Source organism: Oncorhynchus nerka, linkage group LG23 (assembly GCF_034236695.1).
Source record: "Oncorhynchus nerka isolate Pitt River linkage group LG23, Oner_Uvic_2.0, whole genome shotgun sequence".
NCBI lineage: Eukaryota > Metazoa > Chordata > Actinopteri > Salmoniformes > Salmonidae > Oncorhynchus > Oncorhynchus nerka.
The window spans coordinates 39,338,722-39,360,418 of NC_088418.1; the positions used below are offsets into that span (position 1 = coordinate 39,338,722).

Sequence of the window (21,697 nt, forward strand, 5' to 3'; positions counted from 1 at the left end):
TAATTGTTTATCTTGGGTCAAACGTTGTGGGTAGCCTTCCACAAGCTTCCCACAATATGTTGGGTGAATTTTGGCTCATTCCTCCTGACAGAACTGGTGTAACTGAGTCAGGTTTGTAGGCCTCCTTGCTCGCACACGCTTTTTCAGTTCTGCCCACAAATGTTCTATAGGATTGAGGTCAGGGCTTTGTGATATCCACTCAATACCTTGACTTCGTTGTCCTTAAGCCATTTTTGCCACAACTTGGAAGTATGCTTGGGGTCGTTGTTGTTTTGGAAGACCCATTTGTGACCAAGCTTTAACTTCCTGACTGATGTCTTGAGATGTTGCTTCAATATATCCACATAATTTTCCTTCCTCATGTAGCCATCTATTTTGTGAAGTGCATCAGTCCCTCGTGCAGCAAAGCACCCCCACAACATGATGCTGCCACCTAGTGCTTCACGGTTGGGATGGTGTTCTTCGGCTTGCAAGCATCCCCCTTTTGCCTCCTAACATAACGATGGTCATTATGGCAAAACATATCTATTTTTGTTTCATCAGACCAGGGGACATTTCTCCAGAAAGTACTGTCTTTGTCCCCATGTGCAGTTGCAAACCGTAGTCTGGCTTTTTTTATGGCAGTTTTGGAGCAGTGGCTTCTTCCTTGCTGAGCGGCCTTTCAGTTCTGTCGATATAGGACTCGTTTTACTGTGGATATAGATATATTTGTACTTGTTTCGTCCAGCATCTTCACAAGGTCCTTTGCTGCTGTTCTGGGATTGATTTTCACTTTTTGCATCAAAGTACGTTCATCTCTAGGAGACAGAACGCGTCTTCTTCCTGAGCGGTATGACGGCTGCGTGGTCCCATGGTGTTTGTACAGATGAATGTGGCGTTTGGAAATTGCTCCCAAGGATGAACCAGACTTGTGGAGGGCTACAAAAAAAATTCCTGAGGTCTTGGCTGATTTATTTGGATTTTCCCGTGATGTCAAGCAAAGAGTCACCGAGTTTGAGGGTAGGCCTTGAAATACGTCCACAGGTACACCTCAAATTGACTCAAATGATGTCAATTAGCCATAAGCTAATCAGAAGCTTTTGAAGCCATGACATAATTTTCTGGAATTTTCCAAGCTGTTTAAAGGAACAGTCAACTTAAGTGTATGTAAACTTCTGACCCACTGGAATTGTGATACAGTGAAATAATCTGTCTGTAAACAATTATTTGTGTCTTGCACAAAGTAAATGTCCTAACCGACTTGCCAAAACTATAGTTTGTTTACAAGAAATGTGTGAAGTGATTGAAACACTTAGGTTGGAGTCATTAAAACTAGTTTATGTAAACTTCCGACTTCAACTGTATATGTCAACTTACCCTCGTTCTCTCACTTGCTGTTTTTCAGCAACAGTTTTCGACAACCATCCACCACCCTCACCACCACCAGCTATAATAACCTTAAGGCACATCATTGGAGCTCCTCTTCCCCAGTGGGGTGGGTTTCGATGCCAGCAGCCCCACATCAAATCAAATTTATTTATATAGCCTTTTGTACATCAGCTGATATCTCAAAGTGCTGTACAGAAACCCAGCCTAAACCCCCAAACAGCAAGCAATGCAGGTGTAGAAGCACGGTGGCTAGGAAAAACTCCCTAGAAAGGCCAAAACCTAGGAAGAAACCTAGAGAGGAACCAGGCTATGAGGGGTGGCCAGTCCTCTTCTGGCTGTGCCCAGGTGGAGATTATAACAGAACATGGCCAAGATGTTCAAATGTTCATAAATGACCCGCATGGTCAAATAATAATAATCACAGGCACAACACGGCCAGGTGGACTGGGGACAGCAAGGAGTCATCATGCCAGGTAGTCCTGAGGCATGGTCCTAGGGCTCAGGTCCTCCGAGAGAGAGAAAGAGAGAATTAGAGAGAGCATACTTAAATTCACACAGGACACCGGATAAGACAGGAGAAGTACTCCAGATATAACAAACTGACCCTAGCCCCCCGACACAAACTACTGCAGCATGAATACTGGAGGCTGAGACAGGAGGGGTCAGGAGACACTGTGGCCCCATCCGATGAGACCCCCGGACAGGGCCAAACAGGAAGGATATAACCCCACCCACTTTGCCAAAGCACAGCCCCCACATCACTAGAGGGATATCTTCATCCACCAACTTACCATCCTGAGACAAGGCCGAGTATAGCCCACAAAGATTTCCGCCACTGCACAACCCAGGCAGGAAGATCACATCAGTGACTCAACCCACTCAAGTGACTCACCTCTCCTAGGGACGGCATGAAAGAGCACCAGTAAGCCAGTGACTCAGCCCCTGTAATAGGGTTAGAGGCAGAGAATCCCAGTGGAAAGAGGGGAACCGACCAGGCAGAGACAGCAAGGGCGGTTCGTTGCTCCAGAGCCTTTCCGTTCACCTTCATACCCCTAGGCCAGACTACACTCAATCATATGACCCACTGAAGAGATGAATCTTCAGTAAAAACTTAAAGGTTGAGACCGAGTTTGCGTCTCTCACATGGGTAGGCAGACCATTCCATAAAATTTGAGTTCTATAGGAGAAAGCCCTGCCTCCAGCTGTTTGCTTAGAAATTCTAGGGACAAGTAGGAGGCCTGCGTCTTGTGACCGTAACGTACGTGTAGGCATGTACGGCAGGACCAAATCAGAGAGATCGGTAAGAGCAAGCCCATGTAATGCTTTGTAGGTTAGCAGTAAAACCTTGAAATCAGCCCTTGCCTTGACAGGAAGCCAGTGGAGGGATGCTAGCACTGGAGTAATATGATCAAATTTTGGGGTTCTAGTCAGGATTCTAGCAGCCGTATTTATCATTAACTGAAGTTTATTTAGTGCTTTAGCCGGAAAGTAGAGCATTGCAGTAGTCTAATCTAGAAGTAACAAAAGCATGGATTCATTTTTCTGCATCATTTTTGGACAGAAAGTTTCTGATTTTTGCAATGTTACGTAGATGGAAAAAAGCTGTCCTTGAAACAGTCTTGATATGTTCGTCAAAAGAGAGATCAGGGTCCAGAATAACGCCGAGGTCCTTCACAGATTAATTGTCAGATTCAACAGAATATCTCTTAGGGCTACCTGCCATCGTCCCTCGGAGACGAGGCCATTCCCAAAAATATTTCATACAATTTCATATTGCATTCAGTGTTTTGTTGTTCATTCAGCCTGTTCTCTTGCTTTTTCTCTCAATCTCCCTCACTCTTTTCTGCTGTGTCACTGCTTATCTATGTTGAGATGGGGTGATGCTCTGGTAACCAGGGGCAACGCTGGCAGAGCACCGAGTACTGTACCCTGGGATACATGCAAATCTTCTCCTGCTCTTTCTTTCACCGCTTTTCTCTCCTTTTTTTCGTTGTCTCTCTTTCCCTCCAATCTTTCTTTATATTTTGGTTGTCGTCTCTCCTTTCTTTCTCTCTCTCACTCATTTGCATTGGGTATGATTCCAATTTCCAAAACATTGTATGCTCATTTGCATTGATCCAGAGGACATTTATTGTCATGTTGAAAAGGTTTCAAAGTGATATTAACTGAAAGTGTGTTTGTAATGTGTGTGTATCTCTCTAGGTGTGGGACTATGAGGCAGGGGACTTTGAGCGGACACTGAAGGGCCATACAGACTCTGTCCAGGACATCTCCTTTGACCAGACGGGCAAGCTGCTGGCTTCCTGTTCTGCAGACATGACCATCAAGCTGTGGGACTTCCAGGGCTTCGAGTGCATCCGCACCATGCACGGTGAGGGGCTGAGGTGTGTGTGTGTGTGTGTGTTCCTCCAAGTGGTATAACAGCATAACAAGCACTGTTTACCAATGTGTACCTACCTCAGGATTTATGTTTTGGCGCCGGAGAATGTGACCAGCAAGATTAGAATTAAATGGACATCCATATGTATATACAGTAATAAAGCACTACTTCAAAATATAATATTGTTTGCAAACGACTTGTCCTATAGGCTATTTCTTTGAAAACGTTAGGTCTCTTCAATTGAGCCTAGGCATGAACATTTTTAATTAGGCCTAATAAATAACAAAACATGACTGTCTGCGAACAGCAGGGCCAGCAGGTCATGGCTTAAAGCGATCCAGCTTTTGTCAAATAACGTCATATTTGACTTTTCATTGCAGGTTAGGAGAATTTAGGCAGCAGGTTAGGAGAATTAACATAACTGAATAATCCTAACCGGCTAAGGCTAGGAAAAGGTAAGGGTAACGGAGTTGGGGTTAAGGTTAGCTAAAATGCAAAGAAAATCTACTTTTGACGTTAATTTGGCAAAAGCTGGATCCCTTCTAGCCATGATTGAGCCGTGGTATATGCCTAAAGGCCAAGACAATCAGGAGATACCTCACCACACCTTTTCGTTTACTCACAAAACCGGAGAGTAACCTCTGTCTGGTGAAGTCCACAAAGCATATTGCATGTGACAAACCGCTACAGCATGTCCTAAAGCCGGCATTTACCGGCTAACAGAAACCCTGACCTACCTACACTGTTAGTGTACTTACATGGTTCCTACCATAGAAATAGAATTCTAGCCCACCAATTAAGACCATCCACAGCCTCCCACCTAATATCGTACCGAAGCAGGGTTGATCTCAAATGAGTTTTGATTTATATCGCACTGAATCCTCTTGGATTGGATATTAGCTAAAACCCTAGCACTTACCTTCCATAATCAACCCCGATCAGACAGGATTAATTAAAAACAGGCATTATTGTTCAAATTTGAGACACCTGTTTCATATTATACAGTGCATTCAGAAAGTATTCAGGCCTCTTGACTTATTCCACATTTTGTTACAATACAGCCTTTTTCTAAAAATGGATTAAATGCATTTTTTCCCCCATCAATCTACACAAAATAACCCATAATGACAAAGCGAAAACGGGTTTTTAGACATTTTTGCAAAAAAACAACAACAACCATATTTACAAAAGTATTCAGACCCTTTGCAATGAGACTAGAAATTGAGCTCAGGTGCATCCTGTTTCCATTGAGCATCCTTGATGTTTCTACAACTTGATTGGAGTCCATCTGTGGTAAATTCAATTTGATTGGACATGATTTGGAAAGGCACACACCTGTCTATATAAGGTCTCACAGTTGACAGTGCATGTCAGAGCAAAAACCAAGTCATGAGGTCGAAGGAATTGTCCGTAGAGATCCGAGACAGGATTGTGTCGTGGCACAGATCTGGGAAATGGTACCAAAAAATGTCTGCAGCAATTGAAGGTCCCCAAGAACACAGTGACCTCCATCATTCTTAAATGGAAGAAGTATGGAACCACCAAGACTCTTCATAGAGCTGTCCGCCCAGCCAAACTCGACAAACTATAGCCTTTCCATATCATGTCCAATCACTTGAATTTACCGCAGGCTCCCAAGTTGTTGAAACAGCTCAAGGATGATCAATGGAAACAGGATGAGGTCAATTTCGAGTCTCATACCAAAGGGTTTGAAGACTTATGTAAATACCTTCTTTTTAAAAAAAAATTAAAATACATTTGCATAAATCAATCTAAAAACCTGTTTGCGCTGTCATTATGGGGTATCGTGTGTAGTTTAAATCGGGGAAAAATGTTTTTTTCGCCGTTTTTAGAATAAGTCTGTAACGTAACAAAAAGTGAGTCTGAATACTGGTTGTCTGTTACCTGCCATTTTAAAGACCTAAAGGTAAACTTTAAGAAGGTACTAGAACTTGACTTTGAGCGCTGATTGCTTCTTCCCTTTTATCTGGATGCATAAATACTGTGAAAATGAATGTCTTACAAAGGTTTATCGGTGATTTCATTCTTTTTTAAACTTTTTTTTTTTACAATATACACATGCAACAAGTTCAAATACTTTACTGAGTAACAGTTCATATTCAGTGGCAAGAAAAAATATGACCCTTTTGGATTGACCTGGATTTCTGCATAAATTGGTCATCAAATGTGATCTGATCACAACAATAGACAAACATAGTGTGCTTAAACTAATAACACACACATTATTAACTATATTGAAAACGTAATTTAAACATTCACAGTGTAGGTTGTAAAAAGTATGTGAACCCCTAGGCTAATGACTTCTCCAAAACCTAATTGGAGTCAGGAGTCAGCTAACCTGGAGTCCAATCAATGAGACGAGAATGTAGATGCTGCCTTGCCCTATAAAAAACACTCACAAAACTTGAGTTTGCTATTCACGAGGCGTTGCCTGATGTGAACCATCTCAGAAGACCTAAGATTAAGAATTGTTGACTTGCATAAAGCTGGAAAGGTTTACAAAATTATCTCTAAAAGCTTTGATTTTCATCAGTCCACGGCAAGACAAATTGCCTGTAAATGGTGAAAGTTCAACACTGTAACTACTCTCCCTAGGAGTGACCGTCCTGCAAAGATGACTGCAAGAGCAGAATGCTAAATGAGGTTAATAAGAATCCTAGTGTCAGCTAAAGACTCTGAAATCTCTGGAACATTTAACGAGTCTACGATACGTAAAACACTAAACAAGAATGGTGTTCATTGGAGGACACCACGGAAGAAGCCACTACTGTCCAAAAAAACCATTGCTGCACGTCTGAAGTTCGCAAAAGAGCATCTGGATGTTCCACAGTGCTACTGGCAAAATATTCTGTGGACAGATGAAACTACAGTTTAGTTTGGAAGGAACACACACCACTATGTGTGGAGGAAAAAATGGCACAGCACTCTAACAACAAAACCTCATCCCAACTGTAAAGTATGGTGGATGGAGCATCATGGTTTGGGGCTGCTTTGCTGCCTCAGGGCCTGGACAGCTTGCTATCATCGAAATGCATTTCCAAGTTTATCAAGACATTTTGCAGGAGAATGTTAGGCTATCTGTCCGCCAATTGAAGCTCAACAAAAGTTGGGTGATGCAACAGGACAACAACACAAAAGTAAATCAACAACAGAATGTGTTCAATAGAAGAAAATACGCCTTCTGGAGTGGCCCAGTCAGTCCTGACCTCAACCCGATTTGAGATACTGTGGCATGACCTCGAGAGCAGTTCACACCAGACATCTCAAGAATATTGCTGAACTGAAACGGTTTTGTAAAGAGGAATGGTCCACAATTCCTTCTGACCGCTGTGCAGGTCTGATCCGCAACGGCAGAAAACGTTTGGTTGAGGTTATTGCTGCCAAGGGAGGGTCAACCAGTTATTAAATCCAAGAGTTCACATACCCTGCACGGTGTGTTCAATAAAGACAAACATATAATTGTTTGTTATTAGTTTAAACAGACTGTGTTGTGACCTACATGATAATCCAATCAAATTTTCTGACCAATTTATGCAGAAATCCAGGTATTTCTACAGGGTTCACATACTTTTTCTTGCCACTGTACATAAATCAGTCAATTGAAATAAATGACTTATGTGAAATCCATAGATTAGGGTCTGGCTGATAATACAGATATACCTCTGGTCACAGATACCGTAAAAAAAATAAACAAGTAGGGGCGTGGATCAGAAAACCAGTCATTATCTGATGTGACCAGCGATTTGCCTCATGCAATGTGACACATCTACTTCGCATCTCACGCTGTTGATTGCGGGAATGTTGTCCCTCTCTTCAATGGCTGTGCCAAGTTGTTGAATATTGGCGGGAACTGGAATGCGCTGTTGTATACGTTGATCCAGAGCATCCCAAACATGCTCAATGAGTGACATGTCTGGTGAGTATGAAGGCCATGGAAGAACTGGGACATTTTCAGCTTGACACTGGGCCTTGCATTATTATGCTGAAAAATGTGATGGCGGCAGATGAATGGCATGACAATGTGCCTTCAGAAATGATTTAGTTTTGCAAACCCACAGTTTCATCAGCTGTCCGGGTGGCTGGTCTCGGATGCTTCCGAAGGTGAAGAAGCCTGATTGGAGGTCCTGGGTTGGTGTGGTTACACGTGGTCTGCGGTTGTGAGGCCGGTTGGACGTGCTGCCAAATTCTCTAAAACGACTTTGGAGGCAGAGAAATTAACATAATTATCTGGCAACATCTCTGGTGGCCATTCCTGCAGTCAGCATGCCAATTGCACGCTCCCTCAACTTGAGACAGCTGTGGCATTGTGTTGTGTGCATATTTTTGCGGCCTTTTATTGTCCATAGCACAAGGTGCACCTGTGTAATGCTCATGCTGTTAAATCAGCTTCTTGATATTCCACACCTGTCAGGTGGATGGATTATCTTGGCAGAGGAGAAATGCTCACTAACAGGGATGTAAATTTGAACAAAATCAGCTTTTTTTGTGCATATGGAACATTTATGGGACCTTTTATTTCAACTCATGAAACATGGGACCAACACTTTACGTGTTGCATTTATATTTTTGTTCAGTATATATGGAGAAATGTTGCAATCATGATTTGTTATCTGTAATGGTTATGATAAATGAGGTGTTTGTTGCGCACTGTTGGCATAGGTCTAAATACGCACACTTTTTTTCTTCAATGTGGGCCTGTTCTAAATATTATATTTGTTTTCATTCGAGTACTTGAATATATGTACTGAACAGGTCAAAAAAAACTGTCGAATGCCCATCCCTATTTTGGCCAAGTGTTTTTTCAACATTGTCTGTCATTTTTGGAGTCCGTGTATAATTGTGCCCCCTGCTGGCCTTTTTTTGGTCCACCACCTACTGGTTTAATGGTGTCCAGGCCAGTGCAGCTGGTTTTTCTATAACATTTACATTACATTTAAGTCATTTAGCAGACGCTCTTATCCAGAGCGACTTACAAATTGATACTATAAGATACTTGTAGTTCTTGAGTGGAAAAAGGTCCACCCTCCATTGCAGTCAATGGCTGCAGTATTTGATTGACTTTTTAAAACTGGAAAAATATGTTATTTATAAAAAGGGAAAACAATTGTATTTCATTCCACAGTAGACCTACAAAGACCAAACCCTCCTTTCGACTTTAGTTTATTTATTTTCAAATATTTAATTTGCCTCCATTATGTGTGGATGGCTTGGTCCCGCTGAGAATCTGCTACCATACCTGTCCATACATCTTTGAGCTGTGCTTCTTGGTCCTTGCCCTCAGGACACATCAAACCTTTCATTGGAGTTCGATGTATGAAAGGGGGGGGGGCACCCTTTCGGTCCCTGGGACAACAGAAGCACTGCCTTCTAACAATGTGAAAAGGTCCTAATCCTGACATGTACATAACCCATCTAAAGATACAGTGCATTTGGAAAGTATTCAGACCATCCTGAGCGTCATAGCAAAGGGTCTGAATACTTATTTACGTAAGGTCTTTATTTTTTAATACGTTTCTTAAAAACCTGTTTTTGCTTTGTCATTATGGGGTATTGTGGAGATTCAGGAAAAACGTATTTAACCCATTTCAGAATAGGGCAGTAACGTAGGAATGTTGAAAAATTCAAGGGGTCTGAATACTTTCCGAATGCATTGTATCTAACTGAAGTTATCTGAAATTGTAAACCATGAAATATGTATTATTTATATACAGTGGGGAGAACAAGTATTTGATACGCTGCCGATTTTGCAGGTTTTCCTACTTACAAAGCATGTAGAGGTCTGTAATTTTTATCATATGTACACTTCAACTGTGAGAGACGGAATCTAAAACAAAAATCCAGAAAATCACATTGTATGATTTTTAGTAATTAATTTGCATTTTATTGCATGACATAAGTATTTGATACATCAAAAAAGCAGAACTTAATATTTGGTACAGAAACCTTTGTTTCCAATTACAGATATCATACCTTTCCTGTAGTTCTTGACCAGGTGTGCACACTGCAGCAGGGATTTTGGCCCACTCCTCCATACAGACCTTCTCCAGATCCTTCAGGTTTCGGGGCTGTCGCTGGGCAATACGGACTTTCAGCTCCCTCCAAAGATTTTCTATTGGGTTCAGGTCTGGAGACTGGCTAGGCCACTCCAGGACCTTGAGATGCTTCTTACGGAGCCACTCCTTAGTTGCCCTGGCTGTGTGTTTCGGGTCGTTGTCATGCTGGAAGACCCAGCCACGACCCATCTTCAATGCTCTTACTGAGGGAAGGAGATTGTTGGCCAAGATCTCGCGATACATGGCCTCATCCATCCTCCCCTCAATACGGTGCAGTCGTCCTGTCCCCTTTGCAGAAAAGCATCCTCAAAGAATGATTTTTCCACCTCCATGCTTCACGGTTGGGATGGTGTTCTTGGGGTTGTACTCATCCTTCTTCTTCCTCCAAACACTGCGAGTGGAGTTTAGACCAAAAAGTTATATTTTTGTCTCATCAGACCACATGACCTTCTCCCATTCCTCCTCTGGATCATCCAGATGGTCATTGGCAAACTTCAGACGGGCCTGGACATGCGCTGGCTTGAGCAGGGGGACCTTGCGTGCGCTGCAGGATTTTAATCCATGACAGCGTAGTGTGTTACTAATGGTTTTCTTTGAGACTATGGTCCCAGCTCTCTTCAGGTCATTGACCAGGTCCTGCCGTGTAGTTCTGGGCTGATTCCTCACCTTCCTCATGATCATCCCAGCCTTGTGCAGGTCTACAATTTTACCACTGATGTCCTTACACAGCTCTCTGGTCTTGGCCATTGTGGAGAGGTTGGAGTCTGTTTGATTGAGTGTGTGGACAGGTGTCTTTTATACAGGTAACGAGTTCAAACAGGTGCAGTTAATACAGGTAAGTGAGTGGAGAACAGGAGGGCTTCTTAAAGAAAAACTAACAGGTCTGTGAGAGCCGGAACTCTTACTGGTTGGTAGGTGATCAAATACTTATGTCATGCAATAAAATTACTAAAAATCATACAATGTGATTTTCTGGATTTTTGTTTTAGATTCCGTCTCTCACAGTTGAAGTGTACCTATGATAAAAAATTACAGACCTCTACATGCTTTGTAAGTAGGAAAACCTGCAAAATTGTCAGTGTATCAAATACTTGTTCTCCCCACTGTATACATACACATACAGTACCAGTCAAAAGTTTGGGACACACGTACTCATTGCAGGGTTTCTTTACTGTTTTCTGCATTATAGAATAATAGTGAAGGCATCAACATTATGAAATAGCACACATGGAGTCAAACAAATTGTTAAACAAATCAAAATATATTTTAGATTCTTCAAAGTAGCCACCCTTTGCCTTGATGACAGCTTTGCACACTCTCTCAACCAGCTTCATGAGGAATGCTTTTCCAACCTTCTTGAAGGAGTTCCCACATCTTCTGAGCACTGGCTGCTTTTCCTTCACTCTTTGGTCCAACTCATCCCAAACCATCTCAATTGGGTTGGGTGATTGTGGAGGTCAGGTCATCTGATGCAGCACTCCATCAATCTCTCCTTATTGGTGAAATAGCCCTTACACAGCCTGGCGGTGTGTTTTGGGTCATTTGTCCTGTTGAAAAACAAATGATAGTCCCACTAAGCGCCAATCAGATGGGATGGCGTATCGCTGCAGAATGCTGTGGTAATCATGCTGGTTAAGTGTGCCTTGAATTCTACAGCATACAATGACATCCAACTTTGTGGCAACAGTTTGGGGAAGGCACTTTCTGGTTCAGCATGATGATGCCCCGTGCACAAAGAGAAATGGTTTGTTGAAAATCGGTGTGGAAGAACTTGACTGGTCTGCACAGAGACCTGACCTCAACCCCATCGAACACCTTTGGGATGAATTGGAACGTCGACTGCGAGCCAGGCCTAATCATCCGACATCAGTGCTGGACCTCACTAAGGTTCTTGTGGCTGAATGGAAGCAAGTCCCCGCAGCAACGTTTCAACATCTAGGGGAAAGCCTTCCCAGAAGAGTAGAGGCTGTTATAGCAGCAAAGGGGGGGACCAACTCCATATTAATGCCCATGATATTGGAATTAAATGTTCGAACATTTGTCCTTATACTTTGGTCATGTAGTGTATGTATGAAACATGACCTGAAAACCCTGAATAAATATTTCTAAAAAGAAATAGAATTATTCTATATATTTGGTTACTACTATGTAATTACTGTAAAGTGGAACTGTTTCTTTTGTATTAGGTTTACTGATATCTCTTTCCCTCTCTCCTCCGTCTGTTTCAGGTCATGACCATAACGTGTCGTCTGTAGCCATCATGCCCAACGGAGACCACATAGTCTCCGCCTCCAGAGACAAGACCATCAAAATGTGGGAGGTGGCCACTGGGTGAGACACACAAACACACTTATCGTCTGATGTAAAAAGGGCTTTATAAATACATTTGATTGAAATACATTTGATTTTACTTCTCACTTATCAGGTGCTGAAATACTTAATCTCATGTTTTATTAATCCAGTGGCAGACACATTCTGGTGTTGCAAAACGTCTTGTAAATGAGTGTTGCTGCAGTAGTGTATGTATATAACTCTGAGTGTTTTCTTTCTCTAGGTATTGTGTAAAGACATTTACAGGCCACAGGGAGTGGGTGAGGATGGTCCGGCCCAACCAGGATGGTTCTCTTATCGCCAGCTGTTCCAACGACCAGACGGTGCGTGTGTGGGTGGCCACCTCCAAGGAGTGTAAGGCTGAGCTGCGAGAGCACGAACACGTGGTGGAGTGTATCGCATGGGCCCCCGATACCGCTCACCCTACCATCCTGGAGGCTACCAGCTCGGAGGTGAGGAGAACCTCTATGTACACACACTAACCCTAATCCTGACTCAGTAGCCCAGCGTTTCCCAAACTCTGTCCTGGGGACCCCAAGGGTTGCACATTTTGTTTTTCACCTAGCACTACACAGTTGATTCAAACTAATCAACGAATCATCATACTTTCATTATTTGAATCAGCAGTATAGTGCTAAAGCAGAAAACAAAGCGTGCACCCCTTGTGGTCCCCAGGACTGAGTTTGGGAAACAGTGCAGTAACCCTATTTGTGACCCGTTTCAGAAAACTTGGCGTATGTCGCAAGTATCGACTTCACAAGAGAGCCATTTGAATGTTATTCATTTTTTATCAAAATGCTTTTTTGGGCAGAAATACCATCTTGAACATGTAAACTTTCATGTGCCTTAATAACAAACTTGTATGCTATCTGTAAATACGAATACAATTGTTACATTACAAGCCTTGTTGATTAAGCACACAGAAAAATCCAGCAACCTTCCCACTAGCCATTATTGACTGAGATAATGAATGGGCTGGACATGCAGAGGAGAGGAGTTTGAATTGGTCTGCCATATAGAGGGCTTCGGTCTATTTGAGCTGGTCAGTCTGTTGGTAATCCTGTAGAACGCAGCTTTTTTTAAATGTATTGTGTAGCGGAGCTGCATAAGTGTTGCTCTCCACTTCCTGGAGGATCAAGTTTTGAAATCAGTAGAATTAGAGTATGATAGTTAAAGAGATGGAGGAAACACCTGTCTCCGGATTACATCTTCAAACTAAGGGCAACCGTGGCATGGTCTTCATGACAGGGAGACACGTCCATGCACGATGATTTATACAGGTAAGATAGTCTAGCTAGCTACGTTTTCAGATATTAATTTTCTAATTTTGACAGAAAGTGGTTTAATTTCAAGCTAAAGTGTACTATTAGCTAGTTGGCTAACGTTAGCTGGCTGGCTCCATAGCTAACATTATGTGTATGACTATTCGTATCCCAGAACCGTTTGCTTTGCTAGTTAAAGGCTAATATTAGCTAGCTAACATTGAACCTGGTTGGTTAGCTCCCTGCAGATTCATGCAGGGTAGTAATGGCATGATTTGGCACTATGTTCATTGTTGTTTAACTAGCTAACGTTTGCTGCCTGGCTCGTTAGCTAATGTTATGTGACGTGTGTGTGTGATCTTACACGTTGTTTACCTAGCTAGGTTCATTGTTTACCTAGCTAGCTAGCTACGTGTCTTAAGCTAAAGGATACAACACGCGTTGAATATGGCCGGTGTCAGTAAACGTCGGCAAAAAAAGTGTAATGAAATTGTTGCCAGCAGAGCTGGTTAGGCTGTTTTCATGTTATCCAGAGGTAAACAAATCATTGACCAGAGCCTCAAGTGTGCGCTCTGAACGCAAGGAGATGGGTGGGGCTAAAGCTTAAGAGGGTGTGAACGATGCTGAATGGGTTTAGACAAATAAGAGCTCTCAAGTAGGTACCAAAATATTCAAGGTCCATTTTCTCAAAAGTGAGTTTACAAGTTTATCAACTTTCAAAGCAGAATTACTTTCCCATTGTTCCACAAAAATTCAATGTATGATGTACCATTTTGTCTCTACTATCCAATGTAAAAAACACAATTTAAAATGTTGCTACATAAGACCAAATCCAGATGGTGAGTCACATTTGGTTAGGGTTGCAAAGATTTGGTAACCCTACCAAAATTCCCAGGTTTACCAGAAATCCTGGTTAGAAGATTCCCAGAATCGGGCAGGAATAAGCAGGAAATCCGTAAGCCTCCAACCAGGATGTCTGTGAAACCTGGAATTTAAAGACTCTCTGGTGGTGTCTTTGAAAACCAGTGAACATAGTACCAGAGCTCAACCAATAAGATAGCAGATTTTTTTTAAAGGCATATTTTTGGCATTTTATGCTTTATTGGATAGAGAAGAGACAGTAGAACGATGATTTTTGGTGCAATAGCAGTGGGCTGGATTGAAACCCATGCTACAGCGGTAAATGTGATCCAGAGGCAGTGGTTTAAGACCACTAGGCCACAAGATTGCAGGATTTTAACCAGGAGAAATGAAAAGGGCAGCTAGTGTCAAACCATTCTGTAACCCTCTGTAATTTTCTAGATATTAATTTCAAAACCTTGGGTACTTTTGTAGGTTAACAATGTAACGGTGCATACACACTTGCTTTTAAATGATGAGCATATTCTCTCTCCCCCTGTCTCTCGCTCTCTCTCCCCCTCCCTCTTTCTCTCTCTAGAGTAAGAAGAATGGGAAGTCTGGTCCGTTCCTTCTCTCTGGCTCTAGAGATAAGACCATCAAGATGTGGGACATCAGCACTGGCATGTGCCTTATGACTCTGGTGAGTGTGTGTGTTACCTCCTCCTCAGGTAACCCGATTGGTTTCCAGTGTTTTTTTTCACAGGTTGGTCTAGTACAGTGTTTCCCAACGCCGGTCCTCAAGTACCCCCAACCGCACACATTTTCATTGTAGCCCCAGACAAACACCTCATTCAAGTCAAGGGTTTGATGATTAAGTTGAATCGGGTGTGCTTGTCTGGGGATACAATAAAACATGTACTATTGGGGGTACTCGACGACTGGAGTTGGGAAACACTGGTCTAGTGTGTGTAACGTGTTCTATCCTCCGTCTAGGTGGGTCATGATAACTGGGTGCGTGGTGTGTTGGTGCACCCTGGAGGCAGGTTCATAGTGAGCTGTGCTGATGATAAGACTCTGAGGATCTGGGACTACAAGAACAAGCGCTGCATGAAGACCCTGTGTGCCCACGAACACTTTGTTACCTCTCTGGGTAAGAGTGTGTTTGTATCCACGTGTTTGTGGGCATTCCCTCACATTGTTGTACGTCTCGTCAAAACCACCTGTTTCTGTGTGTAATCTCCAACACCCTTCTGCCAGTTCCACAGTTCTGCCTCCACCCAGTCCATCTTCCATTGTCTCTTACATCTGTATCTCTGTCTTCCAGATATGCACCGGACTGCTCCATACGTGGTAACAGGCAGCGTTGATCAGACAGTCAAAGTGTGGGAGTGTCGCTGAGTCTGCCTGCAACCTCCCTATCCTCATCCTCCTCTCTACCCCACAACCACCTCTTTTCCCACAAACTCACCGCAGCCTCCTCCTTTATCCCCCCCAAACAGCAGCCCTACCCTGTCTCTTTGACACTCACCTAAGCCCCACCTCTCGCACTCCATACCATGGTTACCCAGGCTCTCCGCCCTGCCCTGTTCAAATAAATATTGTCCTTTTATGTAAATTATTCTGGATATAGAGTACGCTTAATAAATGTTACACACTAACACACACATTCTCTCTCACACACACACTAAAAGAGAAAAGTATTCCTTGCATGGTGAATTCACCCAAAACTTGTATACTGTAAATTTGCATACCGTTGTCATGACGTCCTGATGGGGGTAAATGGTTTGTGTTCTGTCCCAGTTGGATGCTGGGTAATTGTGACACAGTGCACGCAACCCAATCACGTATGTCCTTTAAGGGTTTTATTTAGTATCTTGCCTCCGCTGTTATAGTCTGACGCTACCTGGGAGAGGAGGGAAGGAGAGGAGTGTGAAAGAAGGAAGAGAGGATGAAGTGGGGAGGAGAAGGAGTAGAAATAAATGTGGGGGGGGGAAAAAAATAGAAATGAACATTTAGTCCTTTAGTTGAAGTGACAAATTGTGTGCGCGTTTGTTCATCTGCGTGCGTGCGTGCAATGCGTACTGTACGTGTGTACATAGGATAACCTCTTATCATTATCTCTCTCTCTCTCTGTGTGGTTGTCTGTTTATACAGATGTAGAGAATTGTGTGGAGGCTTCTTTCCGTCTGTTTTTACTCCCTCTCTTTCTGACTGACCGACTGGCTTCTAGTAGCTACTCATAGGAGTATGCTCACTAAGTTCTGTGCGCTCGCTCGCTCGCTATTTCTCTCTTTCGTATACACATACACTCATACTCACACAGATGCACATACACACGCACAGTAAAATTGTGTATCAATATATCTGGATGTCATTGTTTGCACCATAATTAAAAAATAAAAATCTGTAAATATAACGTTGGCCTTGTTTTTAATTTTTTTTTTTTAATCAATGTTCTACAAGTTTTGCACAGCTTCAGGACGCCAAACTACAGTACCGGTCAAGTTTGGACACCTACTCATTTATGCGTTTTTCTTTATTTGTACTATTTTCTACATTGTAGAATAATATTGAAGACATCAAAACTATGAAATAACACATGGAATCATGTAGTAACCAAAAACGTGTTAAAACAAATCAAAATATATTTTAGTTTCTTCAAAGTAGCCACCCTTTGCCTTGATGACAGCTTTGCACACTCTTGACATTCTCTCAACCAGCTTCACCTGAAATGCTTTTCCAACAGTCTCGAAGGAGTTCCCACATATGCTGAGCACTTATTGGCTGCTTTTCCTTAGTCCCACTCAGCGCAAACCAGATGGGGATGGCGTATCGCTGCAGAATGCTTTGGTAGTGTAATGGGAATTTCAATGTTTGTGCTTTTCTTAAAACTCATTTCTGTGTTCTAATAACCAATGGATGTGTTCATGCAAGTGACTGATTTAACGAATCCTCACTTATCAGTATCTGGAATTTGGCAGTACACCCAGACCTTGTTTTGAGAACGAGAACAAAAAATATCTCAGTTTCAAGGTCTCGGCTTGGAGAGAAGAAGTTGTGCGGTATTGGTCTGTCACATGTTATGAAACAAAACGGTAATGATTAAGGAATTGTGCTAAATCGTGCATATATATAACTTGTCTGTGTATAGCCGTATATAAGACAACTGCTGGGTTTGCCCAAAGTGAGCTCCTGATTGACATGTGCCATGCTGCATTGATTTGATTGGAACCTCTCCAGCGCACTGACCAATAAAGGATGATTCATTTAAGATTGACTTTAGAGTGTTCCTGTGAATTTCCATGATCGTAGCCATACTGGTTATGTGTGCCTTGAATTCTAAATAAATCACTGACAAGAGTCACTAGCAAAGCACCATCACACCACCACTTTGTAGCAATTTGACCATGAAGACCTGATTCACGCAGTCTCCTCTGAACAGTTGATGTTGAGATGTGTCTGTTACTTAAACTCTGTGACGCCTTATACTGTATTTAGGCTCCAGTCTGAGGTGCAGTTAATTGTCGATTTTTGAGGCTGGTAACTAATGAACTTCTCCTCTGCAGCAGAGGTAACTCTGGGTCTTCCTTTCCGGTGGCGGTCCTCATGAGAGCCATTTTCATCATAGCGCTTGATGGTTTTTGCGACTGCACTTGCACTTTGAAGAAACTGTCATTTCTCTGTTATTTGAGCTGTTCTTGCCATAATATGGACTTGGTCTTTTACCAAATAGGGCTATCTTCTGTATACCACCCCTACCTTGTCACAACACAACTGATGGGCTCAAACGCATTAAGGAGGCAAGAAATTCCACAAATTCACTTTGAACAAGGCACACGTTAATTCTAATGCTTTCCAGGTGACTACCTCAATATTTGTATTTATTTATTTCACCTTTAACTACGCAAGTCAGTTAAGAACAAATTCTTATTTACAATGATGGCCTAAAATGCCTCATGAAGCTTGCGAAAATGCCAAGATTGTTCAAAGCTGGCATCAAGGCAAAGGGTGGCTACTTTGAAGAATCTCAAATATAAAATATATTTTGATTTGAACACTTTTTTTGGTTACTACGTGATTCCATATGTGTTATTTCATAGTTTTGATGATTTCACTATTATTCTGCAATGTAGAAAATAGTAAAAAATTAAGAAAAACCCTTGAATGAGTGGGTGTGTCCAAATTGTCAGGTCACCTTATGCACCGTTCACTGCTCAAACACACCTGCTCACTCCCTCCCTCCCTCACCCACAGAGCTATTACTGTATCACGGAGGACCGTATCTTGGCAACAGTTGCCACGACGGTGAATGCATGAGCACCTTTTGCAGCCTTTGTAAAGAGAGAGAGAGGTGGATTGTCAATCCCTAAGTCAACAACAGACTATGGGAGGCACACAGTACTATTCTATTCCACATCAGGTAACTGATGCGAGCAGTAGAATCGGATTTTAAAAAAACATTCAAATACACCTTATGGAACAGCGGGGACTGTGAAGAGACACACTCACAGGCACTGACACGCATACATATGATAATACACACTCTACAAACACGTACACATGGAAGAGTAGCTGCTGCCTTGGCATCTTGGCTAATGGGGATCCCTAATAAATACAAATACACTATTTTCTTCCTACAATTTTGTATCAAAAAGGGGAAATGGGAGGAGAGAACGGAGTAAAGGAGGTGGAGTTAAAATGAAGGATAGAGAGAAGATAGAAAGGGGATGAGAGGAAGGATGGAGTGTGAAGAGGTTAGAGGAGAGACACCTACCTAGACCCAGGTTGCCCCTGAGTTGAACTCTATTTCTCCAGAGAACCACAGGAACAGAAACTCTAGCCTACTTCTTTCTCCACACCCGCAACATTGTGAGACTAATCCCAGAGATAGTCCTGGTTTGTTGTCATACACATGCTAATTTGGTACAGTATTTATAAGTTGATTTGATTGTTATTTTGTCCGAACGGAGAACAACAGATTTGGCGTGTACGTGTCTGTCTGTGTCTATCCCCAGTTCATTCGCTTGTGCTCTTTCATGAATCTGTAGCATTTTCCTTCTGTCTCTATATTCTCTTTCTTGCTTGCTCTCATCTATATTGCTCTCTTCCCTCCCTTTAGTAGTGTTGGTGTTCAGTGTTAATGAGGAGGGTAAATGGCTGAACCATAAATATATCTGCACTCATCAATTGATCAGCACCTTTTCTGTCTGTAATCAACATGGAGGTGTAATATTTCTCCCTGAACTGATCATAGTGAATCATGCATGGCTTTGGTATGTGTGCATTTTGTGGCTTTTTCTGAGGCCAATGTGCTCATTGAGTCTCACACACAAACGCTTACACACAAACACATACTCTTTCACACCTACATTGGTGGTAGGGGATAATGTCTGGGTTCAGTGTTAATGAGGAGGGTAAATGGCTTATCCATACGCACGTGTGTGTGTGTGTGCGTGCGTGCGTGCGCGCGTGTGCGAGAGAGAGAAAGAGAAAGCGAGAACTAGCGTGCAGTAAAGCTAGAGCAGCCCTTACGCACTTCTGAGCAGTTGTTATGATTGGTCGAGACAGTCCGACTCTGTGATGAGAGCAGAGGGTATTCCACTGAGCTCTGTCCAATCACAGACTGTTACCATGCAGGGACACACACTGTACCAGCACATACACACACACACACACGCTGTACATGCATAGTCAACAACTCATATTGACACACACATGCATGTCCAACAACACACACACTGGTTCCCTCGCTTGTGTTGAAACTCTGAGCCATCCCCCGAGTCTCAAAAATGACAACATTAGGGGTGAGCGTGTGGGAGGTGAGAGAAGTAGAAGAAGGAGTGAAAGAGAGTAGCTGGGAGCAGCATAACGTAAAAGAGTTAGGGAGAGAGAAATAGAAAGTAAATGGTAGAGAAATAGAAAGTAAATGGTAGAGAAATAGAAAGTAAATGAGAGAAATAGAGAGAGAGAGAGAGAGAGAGAGAGGGAGAGAGAGAGAGAGAGAGAAAGAATGGCTGGCCATTGAGGTAGTATTGCAAGTGGCAACAACTACAAAAATGCCTTAACATCAAGACAATGACCATCTGATTTTTTACAAAGTAAATAAATGGGCAGTGAGATCCATTAGTGCTGCTTTCTGCTGTTGGTCATAGTGGTCTGGTAGGATGTGGAACGGCCAAGATGGCCGGGTCCATAGCAGATACCGAGGAGTTGGAGAAGTAGCTGAATGAACGACTAGATTCCTTAGAAGTTGACCAGGAGGTGTATGGAGCTTATATTTTAAAAGTAGGAGAGTGGTCTTAGCAGAGTTGCTAACAAGCAAATGATTCTGGGTTTTCAGGGATACAGCTAATTCAACCTAGCTTCCTTTTTTTTTGCTGAAAACCGGATGTGGGAACTCCACTCAAGCGTTTTCTTGTACGCCTGCTATGTTAGGTTAGGAGGAGAGTCACGAAAAGAAGGACGACACACTGCTTGGAATGCTATCTGCGCTTTTTTTGGAGGGCGAGAAAGGCGTCTGCAGAGAGATCATCAGAATGTGGGTGGAGAGCTGTGCTCAGTCTGCAACCAAGAACAAATATGATATTGACGCATTGACCATTGCCAGTCTAATAGATTAGCAGGCTCAGATTGTGGTGAACCAGAAGTCCGGAAAGAGGAAATAAACTAAAGAAGCAATCCTGGCTCAATATGCCAATAGCTGTTCCGCCTCCCCCCGTGGTGATAAATCCCTGTTAAACAACTCCAACATGGAGGAGGTTCTGAACAGGAGGAAGCAGCAGAGGGACCAGGCTAAGATTTACATAAGAAGAAAGAAACAGACAAGATACATAATGAAAAGGATAAACTAGCCAAGCAGGACAGGAAGGGCAACGAAAAGAAACGCACACAAAAAGGGAAACGCAAAAGATAAGAACAACAAATGACACTTTGGGACACTGTCAGATGACATTTTTTGTTCCCGAACAAAAACACGTTTTTTTTTGGCTATCCCATAGTAGCACTATAGACATTAAAAGCAGATTAGCACTATTGCAAATATAAGATGACATCTTTATGTTGTCGAGCAGATGCCCCGCCCCCCTCTGTGTGACTGACAGGTCCGGGCGCGAGGGAACGCATGTAAATGAGCCGCGCTCGGGCGGAGCGGGTGCCCATGTGGACAGGCACCATGCCTTGTTGTTCTGTGCACTCATTGGCCAATTCGCATCGACATGTTTTAATGCGCTGCGGGCCAGGGGAAGGGCTAAACCCTGGAGAGCGGTCCCGAGTGGATCACACGGACGGAATCTCTCAGGGACTTCAGAGTCCCGCCAGAGCCACGCAGTTTAACGTCAAAAAGCGACCCAAACGCTTTCATATTCATAGACGCAATAAACGTTGGACTTTTGGAGAGACGGTGTCTGGCCTATAGTGTGTACAGGCAGCAGGCCACAGGCGGT

The 21,697-nt window shown here is 42.8% G+C and overlaps 1 protein-coding gene and 1 pseudogene across 4 annotated transcripts in view; both read left to right on the forward strand.

Annotated features, from left to right (window-relative positions):
* Positions 1–15,873, forward strand: part of LOC115106818 (lissencephaly-1 homolog B) — a 48,190-nt gene extending 32,317 nt beyond the window's left edge. For all 4 annotated transcript variants that reach the window (XM_029629931.2, XM_029629932.2, XM_029629934.2 and 1 more), the window contains exons 6-11: positions 3,571–3,739; positions 12,051–12,153; positions 12,377–12,605; positions 14,854–14,955; positions 15,249–15,405; positions 15,580–15,873. In XM_029629931.2, the coding sequence (XP_029485791.1) occupies positions 3,571–3,739; positions 12,051–12,153; positions 12,377–12,605; positions 14,854–14,955; positions 15,249–15,405; positions 15,580–15,653 (834 nt within the window). In that variant the 3' untranslated portion in view covers positions 15,654–15,873. The remainder of the gene's footprint in view (positions 1–3,570; positions 3,740–12,050; positions 12,154–12,376; positions 12,606–14,853; positions 14,956–15,248; positions 15,406–15,579) is intronic.
* Positions 15,874–20,018: 4,145 nt separating this feature from the next.
* Positions 20,019–21,572, forward strand: LOC115106819 (coiled-coil domain-containing protein 43-like; annotated as a pseudogene).
* Positions 21,573–21,697: the final 125 nt, after the last annotated feature.